This window comes from Alosa sapidissima, chromosome 8 (genome assembly GCF_018492685.1).
Source record: "Alosa sapidissima isolate fAloSap1 chromosome 8, fAloSap1.pri, whole genome shotgun sequence".
In the NCBI taxonomy this organism is placed as follows: Eukaryota; Metazoa; Chordata; class Actinopteri; order Clupeiformes; family Clupeidae; genus Alosa; species Alosa sapidissima.
This window is the reverse complement of record NC_055964.1, coordinates 10,451,765-10,466,275: the sequence shown is the minus strand read 5'-3', so window position 1 is coordinate 10,466,275 and position 14,511 is coordinate 10,451,765. Positions and strand designations below refer to the sequence as shown.

Sequence of the window (14,511 nt, the reverse complement as noted above, 5' to 3'; positions counted from 1 at the left end):
AAGCTGAACTAACCACATTAAATTGCACATTTACTCACAACATACGCAATTTACAAAATATAACTTTAAAAGCTTGCTATTTTCTGACATTTGTACCAAAGCCTCTCTGCCTTTAACAGTTTTTCCACTGCAGTCAGCGGGATTGTATTGGGGAAAGCCACTCCTGTGTCACTCTGCCTTGTACAAACTGGATTATTATGGGAATGGTAGTTAATGTCATATCATTTTACCTCCAGCGCTGACAGCAGGGTGAGAGTGTGGGATGTGCGACGGGCCTCAGGGAGTCTCTTCACTTTGGACCAGCATAACGGGGACAAGTCCAAAGCTGCCACAGAAGCAGGTTGGTGCATCTATGCCCAGACCTGTACAGGTCTGTACCTGTATGGCTCTATGCGGCTATATGTGACTGTATGCAGCTAAAGGCTTACTAGTCCTGGTCTTGTATAATTTCTCAGGTGATATAGTGTGAAGAATTTATTCTCATTTTTGTTTAATGTGGTTGTTTGGGCTCATGTTTGGAATGCATGTACATTTACACTTCTTTGTGCAGTTTGTTTCATGTATGGTGCAGTACGATATCATGTCTTGATCGTAAATTAATACATGACAAATATGCTGTGGAAATGGTCTGTGGCATTTTGAGTGAATGTATTCCTTAGATTTCCTTAGATAAGTTATTAAACCATGACGGTTAGGTTTAATCAGTAGAACAGGGTCCTTATCACAAGGTTGGTGCCAAGCAGCACAATAAATGGAATTTTACTGAGCGCCCAGGTGATAACCTGTGATCTCAGGTATCTCTTTGTCACTATGACAACAGAGGCAGGCAGGGAAGGAAGGTGTGTGTGTGTGTGTGTGTGTGTGTGTGTTTGTGTGGTGTGGAGGTGGGGGTGGGGTGTAAGTGCACAGCTGGTAAGTATGAGGCTCCGTGGCTGTTGGAAAGAAATCCTCTGCCTGTGATGCTTTACCTGTCTGTGTTTGCAGTCAACACGGCCCACAACGGACGCGTGAATGGCCTGTGTTTCACAGCCGATGGCCTGTTCCTGCTCACCACAGGGACAGACGACCGCATGAGATTGTGGAACAGCGCTACTGGAGAGAACACTCTGGTATGTAGAGAGAGAGAGAGAGAGAGAGAAAGAGATAGTGATTGAAAAGTAAAAAGAAGAATGGAAAGAAAGAAAAAGACAAAAATAGAGAGGATGGAATGTAACACTCAGGGCGGTTGCTGTGATAATCCTCCAAATACCTTTCAATGTTATCCTGTGAGGCCGGAAATAGGTCAGTAACCAAACTGCTATTGATCACCCCATTTCCTCTGCTCCTCCTCTCCTCTTCCTTGACCGTGTGAAGATAAGGAGCTTGATATAAAGAAACGATAAAGATCTGTTATTCAGACATTAAATTGTGCGTTTCCTCTACAAACCAAACAAGCTGTCCTATCTGCCTTTGTCCTCTGCAGGTGAACTATGGAAAGGTGGCCAACTCCAGCCGCACTTGCCTAAGGCTAAGTGTGTCACGCGGCTGCAGTCCGGAGTTTGTGTTTGTGCCCTGCGGCAGCTCGGTAGCAGTCTACTCCCTGCACACAGGCGAGCTCGTCACTATGCTCCGGGGTCACTATAACAACGTAGACTGCTGCGAGTTTCACCCTGACTATCAGGTGAGTTGGCCTGTTGTGGACCCCTCCCCTCCTCCCAAACACCTTTATTTCTATGTTCTGTAGACACAGAACATACACAGCACATACACAGAACCTCCAGTGTTCAGCAATTGTAGTCTCTCTCAGTTTCACTACTAAGTCAAACTTGTGGTATTTGTATATTATTAGGGAACTTATGTTGTGTAAGCCTATTTATTTAAGTAAGGCCTATTTAATGAAACATGAATATAGTGCAGCATGCCAGGATTTTAATTGATGAGGTGGTACAGTTTTTATCTGAAGATATTCTGCCTCTATAATAGCATAAGGATCTCCCTCTACCGTGATTGTAGATTGCATAATTGTATATAAAGTGAAAACACTGCAAAACTTCAAAGTGAGCCAGAGTCACCTTCCTTTTAATCACTCCGTCATATATTAACCCACTTACATGTAAGAATGTATGGCATTTTGTTGTATGTTTACATAACCTACACATTCTGTTTGGTCATTATAGACCCTTTCAACTGCATAAACAAACAGGTGCATTCCCAAAACATTTCCGGTGGCACAGAAAACAATATTGAACTTAGGAACAAGCTAAAATATATATATATACAGCGGGGAAAATAAGTATTGAACACGTCAACATTTTTTTCAGTAAGTATTCTTCCAGTGAGGCTATTCGCATGAAATTTTCACCGAACATTAGTATTAACTCAGATAATCCACACATATATAAAAATCCAAACATAAAAAATAAAAATATACAGACATACCACATACAGACATTAAAGTGTGAGACTGAAATATAGAACACGTCAACATATATCAAAATATAAAAATATAGAATATCAAAAAATAGAGGTAGTTGTAGGTATATTTACATAGTCCTAGCGTAACCTTCTGACAGAGTAGTAGTAGCAGCAGCATTGTGGCAGAGTGATAAATAACATTGATAACATTTACATGAAGTTTAAACTTGTGCTTGTGTGTACTGTATATTTACATTGATATGCAGTCATTTCAAGTATATCAGGCTTGCAACACGTTAGGCTGCGCAGTCACAGTGCAGTTCCACAGGGCGGTCCTGGGGGTGGGGGGGGGGGCATGGCACTTGCCTTCTTCAATTTGCGCAAGAAGTAGAGGCGCTGCTGGGCTTTCTTCGCCAGTGATGCTGTGTTGGTGGTCCAGGAGAGCTCGTCGCTGATGTGCACCCCCAGGAATTTTGGTGGGGGAGATGGGGTTTTCTGTGGGTGAGTGGGCGAAAAAACTGTTCAGGTCATTTAGCAGAGAGATGTTGTTCTCACAGCTCCATGGCGCAGGCTTGTAGTCAGTGATGGCCTGTATGCCCTGCCACAGGCTCTCTGCTGTCTTTGACACGCTCATGGTACTAGCAGAATTCATACAGTTGAAGGAATGATGAATGGAGTCATTTTGTTCTGGGAGAATTTTTACATCCACCAGGATGATGAGGATGAGACATGGCTAGACCTTCCAGCAGGACAATGATCCAAACCATTCAGCAAAGGAAACTCTCAATTGGTTTCAGAGAAAGGAAATCAAGGCCCTGACTTCAATTCAATTGAACAGTTTTGGAAGTTAACTAAAGATCAGGATTCACAACAGGGACCCCTGAAATCTTCAATATTAAAGGTTTATCTGTTTAAAAGAATGGGCCAAACTCACACCAGAATACTGTGACTGATTAGTTTCATCATACAGGAAATGAATAAAGGCTTTTCCACAAAGTATTTAAGAAATTTCTGCAAGCGTGTTCAATACTTTTTTCCTGTGTCATTCCACTTTATTGCACATAACTCTACCTATGGACTTCAATGTTTGGATGTTTTTATATGGGTGGATTATCTGAGTTAATACTAATGTCTGGTGAAAATTTCATGCAAATAGCCTCATTGGAAGTATACTTACTGAAAAGAATGTTGATGTGTTCAATACTTATTTTCCCCGCTGTATATATATATATATTTTTAAAAACAGGTTTTAAAGTCAACATTTTTTCAGATTAATTTCAATTTTAAGTATCTGCGTTGGTTTTGTACATTTCAACCGGAAACTCTCTAGGAACATATTGAAAGAGTCAATACTTTGACAGCCCTTTGTATTTGCAGGAACTGTATAGCGGGGGCAAGGACTGCAACATCTTAGCCTGGGTTCCTGTGTTGAGGCAATCTGACATTGAAGATGAAGAGACTGCCACTGTCAAGGTAGGATAAAAAGCCCTGGCATCTTTGCATCTTTGTCAGTGCTCTCCTAGAGTCGCGGAAAATGCCTTGGGTATTGACAGCGTCTGAAGAGTTCCTGAGACATCGGACAGGCAGTGACCGCTTACACCTATAGCAACGATTTCCTCACAACACATTCCTAAAGGATGAATAACAAACTGACATGCTTAACAAGCTGTCCTGTTTAACCTGTTTTAGCTGTGGCTCTATTGCTAACTAGCTAAATGTGGCTATATACATTTAAAGCAATAGGTAGGGGTAGCAGTGCTAACTGATGCAATTGACGTTGGTTTATGCAACTGCAGTCACAAAGCCAATGTTAGTTGAGTAGTCTGCCAGGCTGCATAGACAGTATTATATGAATCAAGATGAATGACAGACTTATTTGAATAAAGGCACAAGGCAAAATAATAATTAATCAATAATGATATTTTTTGTAAAATCTGACTGACTATTTTGAATGTGATCATTTTGCTGGCATAGTACTGTCAGACTGTATCATGATAGACACCTAATGTGTATGTACAGTAATTTCCTGTGTATTAGCCGCATTGTGTATAAACCGCAGGACAGTGTTTTATGCACGTTAAAAAAACAAAACCATATTAATACCATATTAAACGCCCCTGTGTATTTGGGAAATTACGGTATGCACAAAATGGTGTTTGGAAGAAAGTGGCAATGGGTTTATGTATAAGGATATCATTCAGTGAAATGTGGTTGTAATTACACAAACAGACCTATATGTGCCTCTGTCTTTTCCCAGATTAAAACAGTGTTTCATTAGCAAGCCTGGATAGCTTTTACAAGGCTTCAAGGCTTTTACACTCTTTAAGAATATATGTTTGGCTTTCATTAGTTTCCATGGTGAGAGATTGGACTGAAATATTTAAGCAAAAATTTGTTGACAGGGTGGGCAACAGGCTGCAGTGAACCCTGCTTTTGTGGATGCATGGAGCAGTGACGAGGACTGAAGGAAGACGGAAGCCGAAGAATGCATCTCCACTGCCTTTGGCTTACAAAACCTGCCTAGCTTTCTGTACAGCAACAATGCAGAACATGCTGTCAGTCATGTGATGGAGCTCCAAGAACGCCTTTAGGTGTATTTTAACACCACTAGTGTTTTCATTTATGGATGTGTCTTACTTCTCTTTTCTTTTTCATTCCCAAACTGCAGGGATTTGTAAAAGTCAGTCATGAGCCTGATGTGTATATTGTATGTGAGGGAATGTGATGAATGTTTAGATTGAAATACGTGTTCTAGTTATTACAGGAACTGTAACACACTTACACTAAACAATAAATTATGCACATGGAGGACATTTATATCACTGTGACTTGAGCAGGCTCTGTAACAAGCAAGATTGTATTAATTTTATGTTTCGTTTTCTAAGGTGTTTTTAATAATAAACATGTAACTGCATCATTGTTGATTGTTGTGTGTAACAAATGTAAACAAATAATTAAATTTTTGGAATTACAAACCTCTTTACATAACTACAGTCACACCACAGATCATTAAGATTCTAGCTTATGCATCTGACAATAGATTAAATCTATACATTTACAAATTTTGTAAAGGGCCCATGGACTTGTATTGTCACAGTACCAGGCCATTTCAAGAGAGACCCACATCTGTATGGATAGCCTTCAGGCCAATCAGGGGTGATAGCGTGATTGAGGATGAACGCCACCGGGAAGTCTCCGCCTAGCTTCGCTGAGGTCCGTGCGAGACTAGTAACCAGCGTGAACACACCCCTTCCAAATTGTCTTCATCAGCAATCAGACCTCATTGCGTGGGGTGAGTAGAGAAACGTGCGGCAGGGACTGGAGCCGGAGAATCGGACAGGTGTGTGATGATTATTTTAGCTTAATTATTCGGAGAGGTGAATTGGATAGAATGACAGGGAGCTCGGCAGTTTCTTTAAATGAGTTTTTCCATTTCAAAAGGCTGATGTTAATGTTCCTTTACCAGGCCAGAAGTTTTCAAATGTAGGCCTAATGTTCTGTAGCATTGTCTCCTTGCAATACAACTGGATACATGTTGGCATTGGTCATGAATGATTTGCTTTGGTTTTTGAATAAGTACCAACGATTGCGCTTCATTTCCAGAGATTGATTTTACGCTAAAGAAGTAGGCTATGTAGTCTTACCATTGTGTCGATGGCTATAGTTGTTTAACATTTCTTAATTGTTTAAAAGTCAGTGTTTCTGATTCGCCTTAAGAAACTGAAGTTAATGAAATACACTGCAGACTTTGTTAACGTTATGCCCACTCTATTCTATCTGAATTGTGAATGAAGTCATTTGTTTCATAGGCCCTGGCAAGCTTTCCCCAGTAGTCTAAAGATACACGTCTCTAAACATTTGCTTGATTATTCTCTGTTAGTCTACAACATTTTGATTTAACCATGCCTGTTGAACCTGTTGCGCTTCTGGACCTGAACAAGGAAGTCGGAGGCTAGTGTTGCTCAATTCACTTCTCAGTTACACTATTTTATGCGTAAAATGGAGGTCTTCATCAGTTGTTTCATGTATATTTGTCCGTTATGAGTTACTTTGCATTTAGTATAGATATAGGCTGCGATATATCTACTGTGTTTAAGTTTTATTTGCATTCAATAGCCTAGTGTTCGAACTCAACCGTGGGAGCAGAGATGAGACACACCTTGCTTTGAGACAGGTGTTGCCACACTCTATCACTTCTGTTAGCCTAGTTGTCCTGACGTGTTATTGCCTGTAGTAAGCACTTGATTTTCTTATTGATGATGAGATGCGAATCTTCTGGCAAATTGTTTGGTTTTATACTACCCAAAGTTGCATTTTTTTTTACATTTAAGATCACAACTGAAAGATGAACACCACAGCAATGATTTGGGATAATCCTACCTCCAAATCTTGAATTTTAATCACTTCCAATGCTCCATTACAGATATTGGTCACCGACTTTTTTTTTATCTGCCATTCATGTAGCCTATTTTACTCTTAAATGCTGGAGTAGACCATTGGGTGGAGGAGAAACAAAATTCCAGAATGTGTAGCCTATTTCATACCACATGTATCTCATTAACCGTTATCACCTTTGAAAAGGAAAGCTGACAGCAGTGTGATTACTTGAATGCCATTACTGAAGCACTGTCACTACTCTGATTGATGCAAGCCATTTTGAAGTGACCGACCAAATGCCTTGGACTTTTTGTAAACAGCATCACAACTTCACCAGAGACTGACTAAATCCATTTTATTTTGACATTTCAATGTTTTTCTATACGAGTGTGAATAAGTGCAGTAAGATGCAAAAAGAAAATGTCAGCACAGATCTTGTCCTTTTGCCATCTTTGTTGCATCTTTCTTTTCACTACCTCACTCAAGAATATTAGTGGTTCTGTTGCCACGGCGTGCTTAACATAACCTTACTGTGTGCTATTGTTTCTCAACACTTGAACGCTTGTTTCTCCCTGACCTTGCTGGAGAGAATGGAGAATGGCAGAATTGCTGATGTTGCTCTCTGCCGTCTCTCAATGGCGTCTTTCATGTGCGTAAATGAAGCCTTCTTGCATGGGTCGCACTGTTGTGTTGTAACCTTTAGACATGGTGAAATGAGGCTGTGCGTTGGAAGTATGAATGGCTGGTGTTTCGTTGAGAAGTTTGGGCGGTGAATTTTTATTCAGAAATTATACTCACTTTACTTTGCAAACCAAGTCGTACACACTACACATAGATCATAGTGGCCCATAGCCTATTTCAGATAGTTACATGTATGCTGCTGTCGTTAGCATTTGTTGCCAGTGATGCATATATTTACCTTTTCTTTTCCAGGCTTTAATCCCTGGCTGAAATGGCATTCAGCGAGTACACTTATAGAGCTGTGCATCTGTATGATGAATGGCTCAAAGATGCCGGTCAGTAAGTCTATATCAGCTGTCACTCATCCCACTTCCTCCTTGACTTTGACTTGGTCATTTAATGATCTAACTGGACTTCACCTCTGCTCAGACCCTAGGTTGGACGGCTGGTTTCTCATGTCGTCCCCGTTTCCACAAACGGTCATCCTTCTTTCCTACATCTACTTCGTCAAATCACTGGGGCCTAGGTTGATGGAGAACCGCAAGCCCTTTAACTTGAGGCCGATCCTCATTGTCTACAACTTCAGCTCAGTGGCACTGTCCGTTTACATGAGTTATGAGGTAAGTAGACATGACCGCTTTGCTCTCGTAGTGGCCTTTGGAACAAGTGAAGGGTGATTGTGACTTCTTAAGTATTCTCCATGGGGTATATGCCCTTTCTTAGGTTTGCCTCTAGTGGAACTATCCCTTTAGTGTGTCGTGACAGAAAACATGCATGGTTTGTCATTAGAATGACCCTTGTCTGAACTTCTTGTTTTAACAGTGTTTGTTTTTGCCAATGCAAATGTATCCACTGATTTGCATGCTGTCGGATGGATACTTGAGTGGTGATTGCAATAAAATTGTTAACGCAGGGTAGCTTTGTTTTACTTTTGACATTTTCCATTGGATGAAATTCCTTTTTCACAAATCAGATTCCTATTTTGTCTCAAAAATGGAGCACATCTTTTTCCATTTTTGTAGAGTTTAATGGAAGTATATGTTGGTGGATGGATCCTCATCTTGGGTGATAAAAGGGCATGATGTCATCTTGTGATGAGATTTTGTCCTCTAACACTAATAAACATGTTTTTGTTTTTGAAGAAAGGCTGGGATATTGATTTATATTCTCAGTATTCCTTCAGAGTAATACTAAGGCTGGTCTAGTAAGATTTTAATATTGGACCACAACTTGCATTTTGCACCTTTTTTAACCATTACAATAAGGGAAGGTGTTCTTAAAATTCTACATATTCATACAGATAACAGCAATACCAAACAATAGCTTGAGTACAGCTATAAAAAAAGAAAGAAATTGAAGCAAAACTATGAAGTATCTACAGAAATCATCCACTGATTTAATTTGAAACAATTCTACTTTATTTTTCTAATCTGTTGTAAGCTCTGTGTTTACATACACTTCTCTCTCCAGTTTGTCATGTCGGGATGGGGGACAGGATACAGCTTCAAATGTGACCCCGTGGACTATTCCCACTCTCCACAGGCTATGAGGGTAAGCTCAGGAATGTGACTTGACCTGCTGAAGAGGACTCAGTCTGGTTTCTCTACGGTATTACTATTCATGCAGCCATTTAACAAAAGCAGTCATGTACATTCTGTAGGGGTGATCTGCCTGGTTTGTACTCCAGTGACTTTGGAATTATAAGCAACACATGTTGAAAAATGTTAATGTCATAGCATTTTCTATTCTCGTTTTTTTTTTTTTATCTCCAGAGAAAAAGAAGCAATCTACTACACACTGCATAAAAACATCTCTGGATAGAATATAGAAGAGGATATGTGAAAATTACATTTGATTCTCATCCTTGAAGTGAATGTGACTGAGAATACCCCTATTAATTAGGAAGATGCAGCTAGTGCTCTGACTAAAGAGTCTGTTTGCATTTAGGTCTGCTAGCCATGCTGTTAAGGTTCTTGTCTGCTTATTCCCAGATGGTTCAAACCTGCTGGCTGTACTATTTCTCCAAGTTCACTGAACTGCTGGATACAGTAAGTGTCTCTGGGGGCCTATTCTGTCTCATGTCCATGCCAGAAAGTCACTTGTGTGTTTGTGTGATTCTGCCACAGAGCTCAAATTGACCAAGTGGCAAATTATTTATCTTTGTTGCACAGATTTTCTTTGTTTTGCGTAAAAAGAACAACCAGATCACCTTCCTCCACGTGTACCATCACGCCATCATGCCTTTCACCTGGTGGTTTGGTGTAAAGTTTGCTCCAGGTATGGTTTTGCATATCTCGGCTCCTAAGGTCCATTTGACCTCAAATGATGGGATGCAAATGTCATGCCACACTGTTTTGTTGACTGCTGTAGGCGGAATCGGAACCTTCCACGGCCTTCTGAACTGCATTGTCCATGTCATCATGTACACCTACTACGGCCTGTCAGCCTTGGGGCCTTCTTTCCAAAAATTCCTCTGGTGGAAGAAGCATCTCACATCAATTCAGCTGGTGAGTCCATGAACATTGTTATATACAGTTAAGAACAAAATTATTCATACCCCTGGCAAATATTGATTTAATTTGAGTTCTGACTGAAAATGACACTGCCACATGGCTAAAGGTTGTAAGACAATGTGGTAGAAACATGGAATAAAAAAAAAGCGTTTTTCATCTTTTTAAACATTTTTTATGAAAAATGGCTTGTCCAAAATTATTTATACCCTTTTTAAATAATCAATGGAAATATCTTTAGCTTTTATCTTTTTTTAGATGAGGTTGATCCCAAACATACAGCCAAACAAGGCAAGAAATGGTTAACATAGAACAATATCAACATTTTAGAGTGGCCCAGCCATAGTCCAGACCTCACTCTGTCAAAAAAATGAGCACAAGGCCAGAGTGATGGCAAATAATCGTTCCTGCCTCAAAACCTAGATTGCTGCTATAAAGGTGCGGCCTACAATCATTGTGGACACATGGAGAGGCTTGTTAGGTATGATAAGAACCATTTTAAGAGCTGAGAATGCAAATAAAGATGTTTCCAATGATTATTTTAAAAGGTTATGAATAATTATGGACATGGTATTTTTCATAAAAATGTAAATAAAAAGAGATGGAAACGCTTCTTTTTTTATTATATAAACATGCATACATATATACACACTCCCAGACACACACTTATTCATAGTTTTTTTTATTTTATTCCTTTTTTTTACTATATTGTACAACAATACCTTCAACAGCCAAAGTATGACCGAAGACAAAGGTCTCTAGAAATATATTATTTTCATGCGCCACATTTCATATCCTTCACTGTTTACCTCTATGACAACTTTGCCGATAATTTATATTATTAAAGCCAACTTCATTCTTTTCAAATAAAATCAGTGAAAGACAAGCAGCTAACATGCTCACAATGTGTTGGAAATCCATTTTAGCTGACTATAGAAAGTTGGTTGAGAGACTGAGCAAAAGGTCTGTACCTTGAAGAATTTAAAATATTGAAAATGTAGCTTTATTTACACTTTTTGTTTGCTTACAACATTAATCCATGTGGGCTATTTCATAATAATAACCACCTACTCAGATAAATAAAGAAAAAGTATATAAATTTGAGAGTTGGTGTGTCCAAACTTTTGACTGGTAATGTGTATATATACACACTTTGGTTTCTTTGTGATGGACAAATATATAATAAAGTTTTAAACACAACACAAAAGACTGACTTTTTAGTCTTACGCCAATGGATAATAATAGCAGGTAGAAACCATAATATTGTTTTGGGTAACTGATATGAACACAATAGAAGATAAATGTGAAGCCAGATTTAGAGAGGAACTCTTGCAAGCCAATTTCCATCATAGTGCCCCCGTGTAATGTTTCAAGTATTGCTCAATGTTTTCTCCCCACCAAGCGACAGTACTTGTCCATTCAACCCATTTGGAGCCAAAGGTGTACATTACATTGGCTATCAAGCTACAGTATAGGAGGTATATAAATCATTAGGGCTCCATGGTAAATGGTCCATCAGCTGATCTGATGCTTTTTGTATGTTCTCAGATCCAGTTTGTCATAGTCACCTGTCACAGTAGTCAGTATTTCTTCATGGAGGACTGCGGCTACCAGTACCCCATCTTTGTGTACATCGTCGCCCTCTATGGCATGGTCTTTCTGCTGCTCTTCCTCAACTTCTGGTACCACGCTTACACCAAGGGCAAGAGGCTCCCCAAAGTGCTGCGGGCCAAGGGGCCCGACCCCAATGGAAATGGGGTGCTCTATAACAAAGATGAGTAGAGGCTTGACCGGACGGCATCTACACGCTGACAATCGCTTGAATCTCCCGAGACTCTCTTTGGTTAACCTGGTGAAGAATGTTGGTTTAGAAGTACCCATGCAATGCTGTTGTCGTTGGGGCATTTGTCTTATTTTGTTCTTTCCTTCCCTCGTTAGAACATCTCATAAAGGGACTTTTTATGCCATGGTAGCATTCTACAAGCCTTTCTTCTACAAGCAATTTTTACATATCCAATCCAAGATATTTTAATGTTTTTTGTATATTTTGTTGTAAACTTTTTTTTTTGTATATCCTAGCCATCAGAGTTAAGCAGTTTAGCATGTTAATACCACTGAAACGGAATGATGCTTTTTTAAAAAGGAAATGCTAAATGTTTACAGATGTTGTTCTACTGCTCTTTAATTTATCTGACTCCCATGATATCTTTGTGCTCAATAGAGAATCAAACCTGGCCCACTCTGTCACAACAGGACTAGTTAGCATCCACCCCATCTCTCTTATGAATACTCAAAGAAACCATCACTTGAGGTTTCCTGTTTCTCCAAAGATGTAATGTTGCGTCAAGAGATAGGGAAGGGGCTTGTAGCTGTCCAGCCCAGCAAAGGCTCCAGACTTGTACCAGTTGTGGTCCTCAGGACTGTAATGTCCTTGGTTTGGCTTTGGACCTCTCCCCATGACATGTTTACCGAGTGTCTCTTAAGGACAAATAAACACCGGTGTTAAATGATGGGAGAGTATGAAAACTTGGCACATCTTCTCTAAGGAATATTCTAGGTGAGGTGTTCTTGGTTTTCTCTGCCTGTCAGGATGGCTTTTTTTATATATATATAAATATAACAGAATTGAATGTAAAAAACAAATGTTTTACGTATATTTATAATGTCCAAATAAATGCTGTTATCACTGTTATATGGGTGGATCTCTTTGCAAACAACATGTATGCTTTTATGGAGGAAGCAGAAACTGAAAGAAAAAGTTAATGTTGCCATTGTTGACTGGGGTCAATCATGTGATGTTGCAGTGCAAAGGTGAAGTTGATCCAACATTTATTTTGCAGTAGTAGGAGCATACATGTGGTTTCTCAAGTTAGGCCTGCGGCTAATAACGTGTTGACACATCACACCTGAATTCACCCACAAATCAATTAACTTTAATAATAGTAATTATTAGGCTATAATAATTGTTACTGCCATGCTTTGGCCTAATACGTCAATCACAACTAAAGTGTAATGGTGTTTCCATTTTACATCATTGGTTCACCCCACCATGGCCAAACCAGATCTTTAATGTCCACAAGTAGCGTGTGTGCTCCCTCCTCTGGAGAAATACAGCATAGCAGCTGTGGTTGAAGAATGAGACCACTGTTCATGGATCTTGTCAGAGGACCATATCACTGATAAAGTACTGCAACAGTACTGAGTGTTCACTATTGTAATTTTCCATAGCCTTCAGATTTAGACATGAACACTACTTTTTGTTTTTTGTAATAGTTTATTGAAAAGACATACTTCATATACAATATGTAATTGCTCAAATAGGATTGAAGATGTGGTAGTGGGGACATTAACATATTATTCTTGGCAATACCAAGATTTTGGTAAGAAATTATATTTCTAGAGGCAAAATTACCAGCGAGGGGGGGAAACAGGGTTGTATAAGTGTTAGAGCACTTATACAATCTAAATGTTAAATTCAGCTTGCCTATGTCTGTAGAATGAATATCTAGGACTAGAATTGGCAGAATATAATTTGGCAACATTTTTAGTTATATCTCCATTTTTTCAAAACAGCATTGCCTCAAATCTTTAAGCATTCTCATTAAAGGTGCAATCAGCGGTTGCATAAGAAGTCGCGTTTGTTTATTTTTATGTTTATATTTAAAATGATTAGCTTTTGTCCAAAACACTGTACATTATATTTTAACCAAGGATCAAATAAAACAGAGGTAGTTCATCCCTCCCTTCAGTATTCCCAGAGAAACTCCACACAAGGCTTCATTTTTGTTTGGGGCACAGACTGCCCCCACTTTGTTTGTTTCCATTTTTCCAAACCTGGGTTGTCTACAGAGACTGGGCTATTTACAGTGTACTCACGGAATGGGCAGCTAGTGAATCATGAGGAGATGATTGCTGAATGTGACAAAAATGTTATGGGCTTGAAATTGCATATGGTCGCTGTACCTTTAATTAAAAAACATTGGGTAGTACACACGTAGTTCTGTGAGGCTATTGATCTTGCCTAGATGGATCCTGCAGATGACATCCATTTATTTCCCCATTCATTTGCATGGCCTCAAGCTCTCAACTGAGCCATAAGTGGACAAGGGAAATCTAGTTTATGTCTAACTTAATGTCCAAAGATGGCATATGGCTAAGAATGTACTAATTCAACTCCCATGTAAACAAGGTCATTTAACTTGATGACATAAACAATTTTGTGCATCAAATTGGCAGCTTTATATATGCAAATATATTATATAAGCATTGTAGCAACTTAAGGAACATGTGTCAAAAATGTCAAATATTTTTGTTTTGGTTTTATCTCTCTCTCTTTCATTCTCTTTCTTTCTCTCTCTTTCTTTCTGGGTGAATTCACCAGCATTTCTGATGAACTTGCCCTCCTGCTAACTTAATGTGTTGTGGCAGTGTTTTCCCTCAGAATGTGTTTCAGCTATCCTCTGTGGGCTATTTGGTCTTGCAGTATAAAGTAGGTCATGGCTCTAAATGTGTGAAAATGTAGTGGCAAAAGATTCAGCATCTGTTCATG

The 14,511-nt window shown here is 39.3% G+C and overlaps 2 protein-coding genes across 5 annotated transcripts; both read left to right on the top strand.

The window, feature by feature from the left end:
* The first annotated feature begins 443 nt into the window (after nt 1-443).
* ercc8 (excision repair cross-complementation group 8) lies at nt 444-5,350 on the top strand. Its single transcript, XM_042099778.1, has 4 exons — nt 444-1,109; nt 1,463-1,660; nt 3,772-3,867; nt 4,797-5,350. The coding sequence occupies exons 1-4, from the start codon at nt 960-962 to the stop codon at nt 4,857-4,859; spliced, it is 507 nt and encodes a 168-aa protein (XP_041955712.1). The 5' UTR covers nt 444-959; the 3' UTR covers nt 4,860-5,350.
* A 184-nt stretch (nt 5,351-5,534) lies between these two features.
* elovl7a (ELOVL fatty acid elongase 7a) lies at nt 5,535-12,654 on the top strand. Of its 4 annotated transcripts, none has more exons than XM_042099774.1 (8): nt 5,535-5,686; nt 7,705-7,791; nt 7,882-8,072; nt 8,923-9,003; nt 9,444-9,500; nt 9,624-9,729; nt 9,823-9,959; nt 11,511-12,654. In XM_042099774.1, exons 1-8 carry the CDS (start codon nt 5,569-5,571, stop codon nt 11,742-11,744), a joined length of 1,011 nt encoding a protein of 336 aa, XP_041955708.1. In that variant the 5' UTR covers nt 5,535-5,568; the 3' UTR covers nt 11,745-12,654. The 4 variants fall into 4 exon arrangements, with proteins under 4 accessions (XP_041955708.1, XP_041955709.1, XP_041955711.1 ...); XM_042099775.1 differs by having other exon boundaries at nt 5,604-5,734; nt 7,705-7,787; XM_042099777.1 differs by having other exon boundaries at nt 5,667-5,686; nt 7,705-7,787.
* Nucleotides 12,655-14,511: the final 1,857 nt, after the last annotated feature.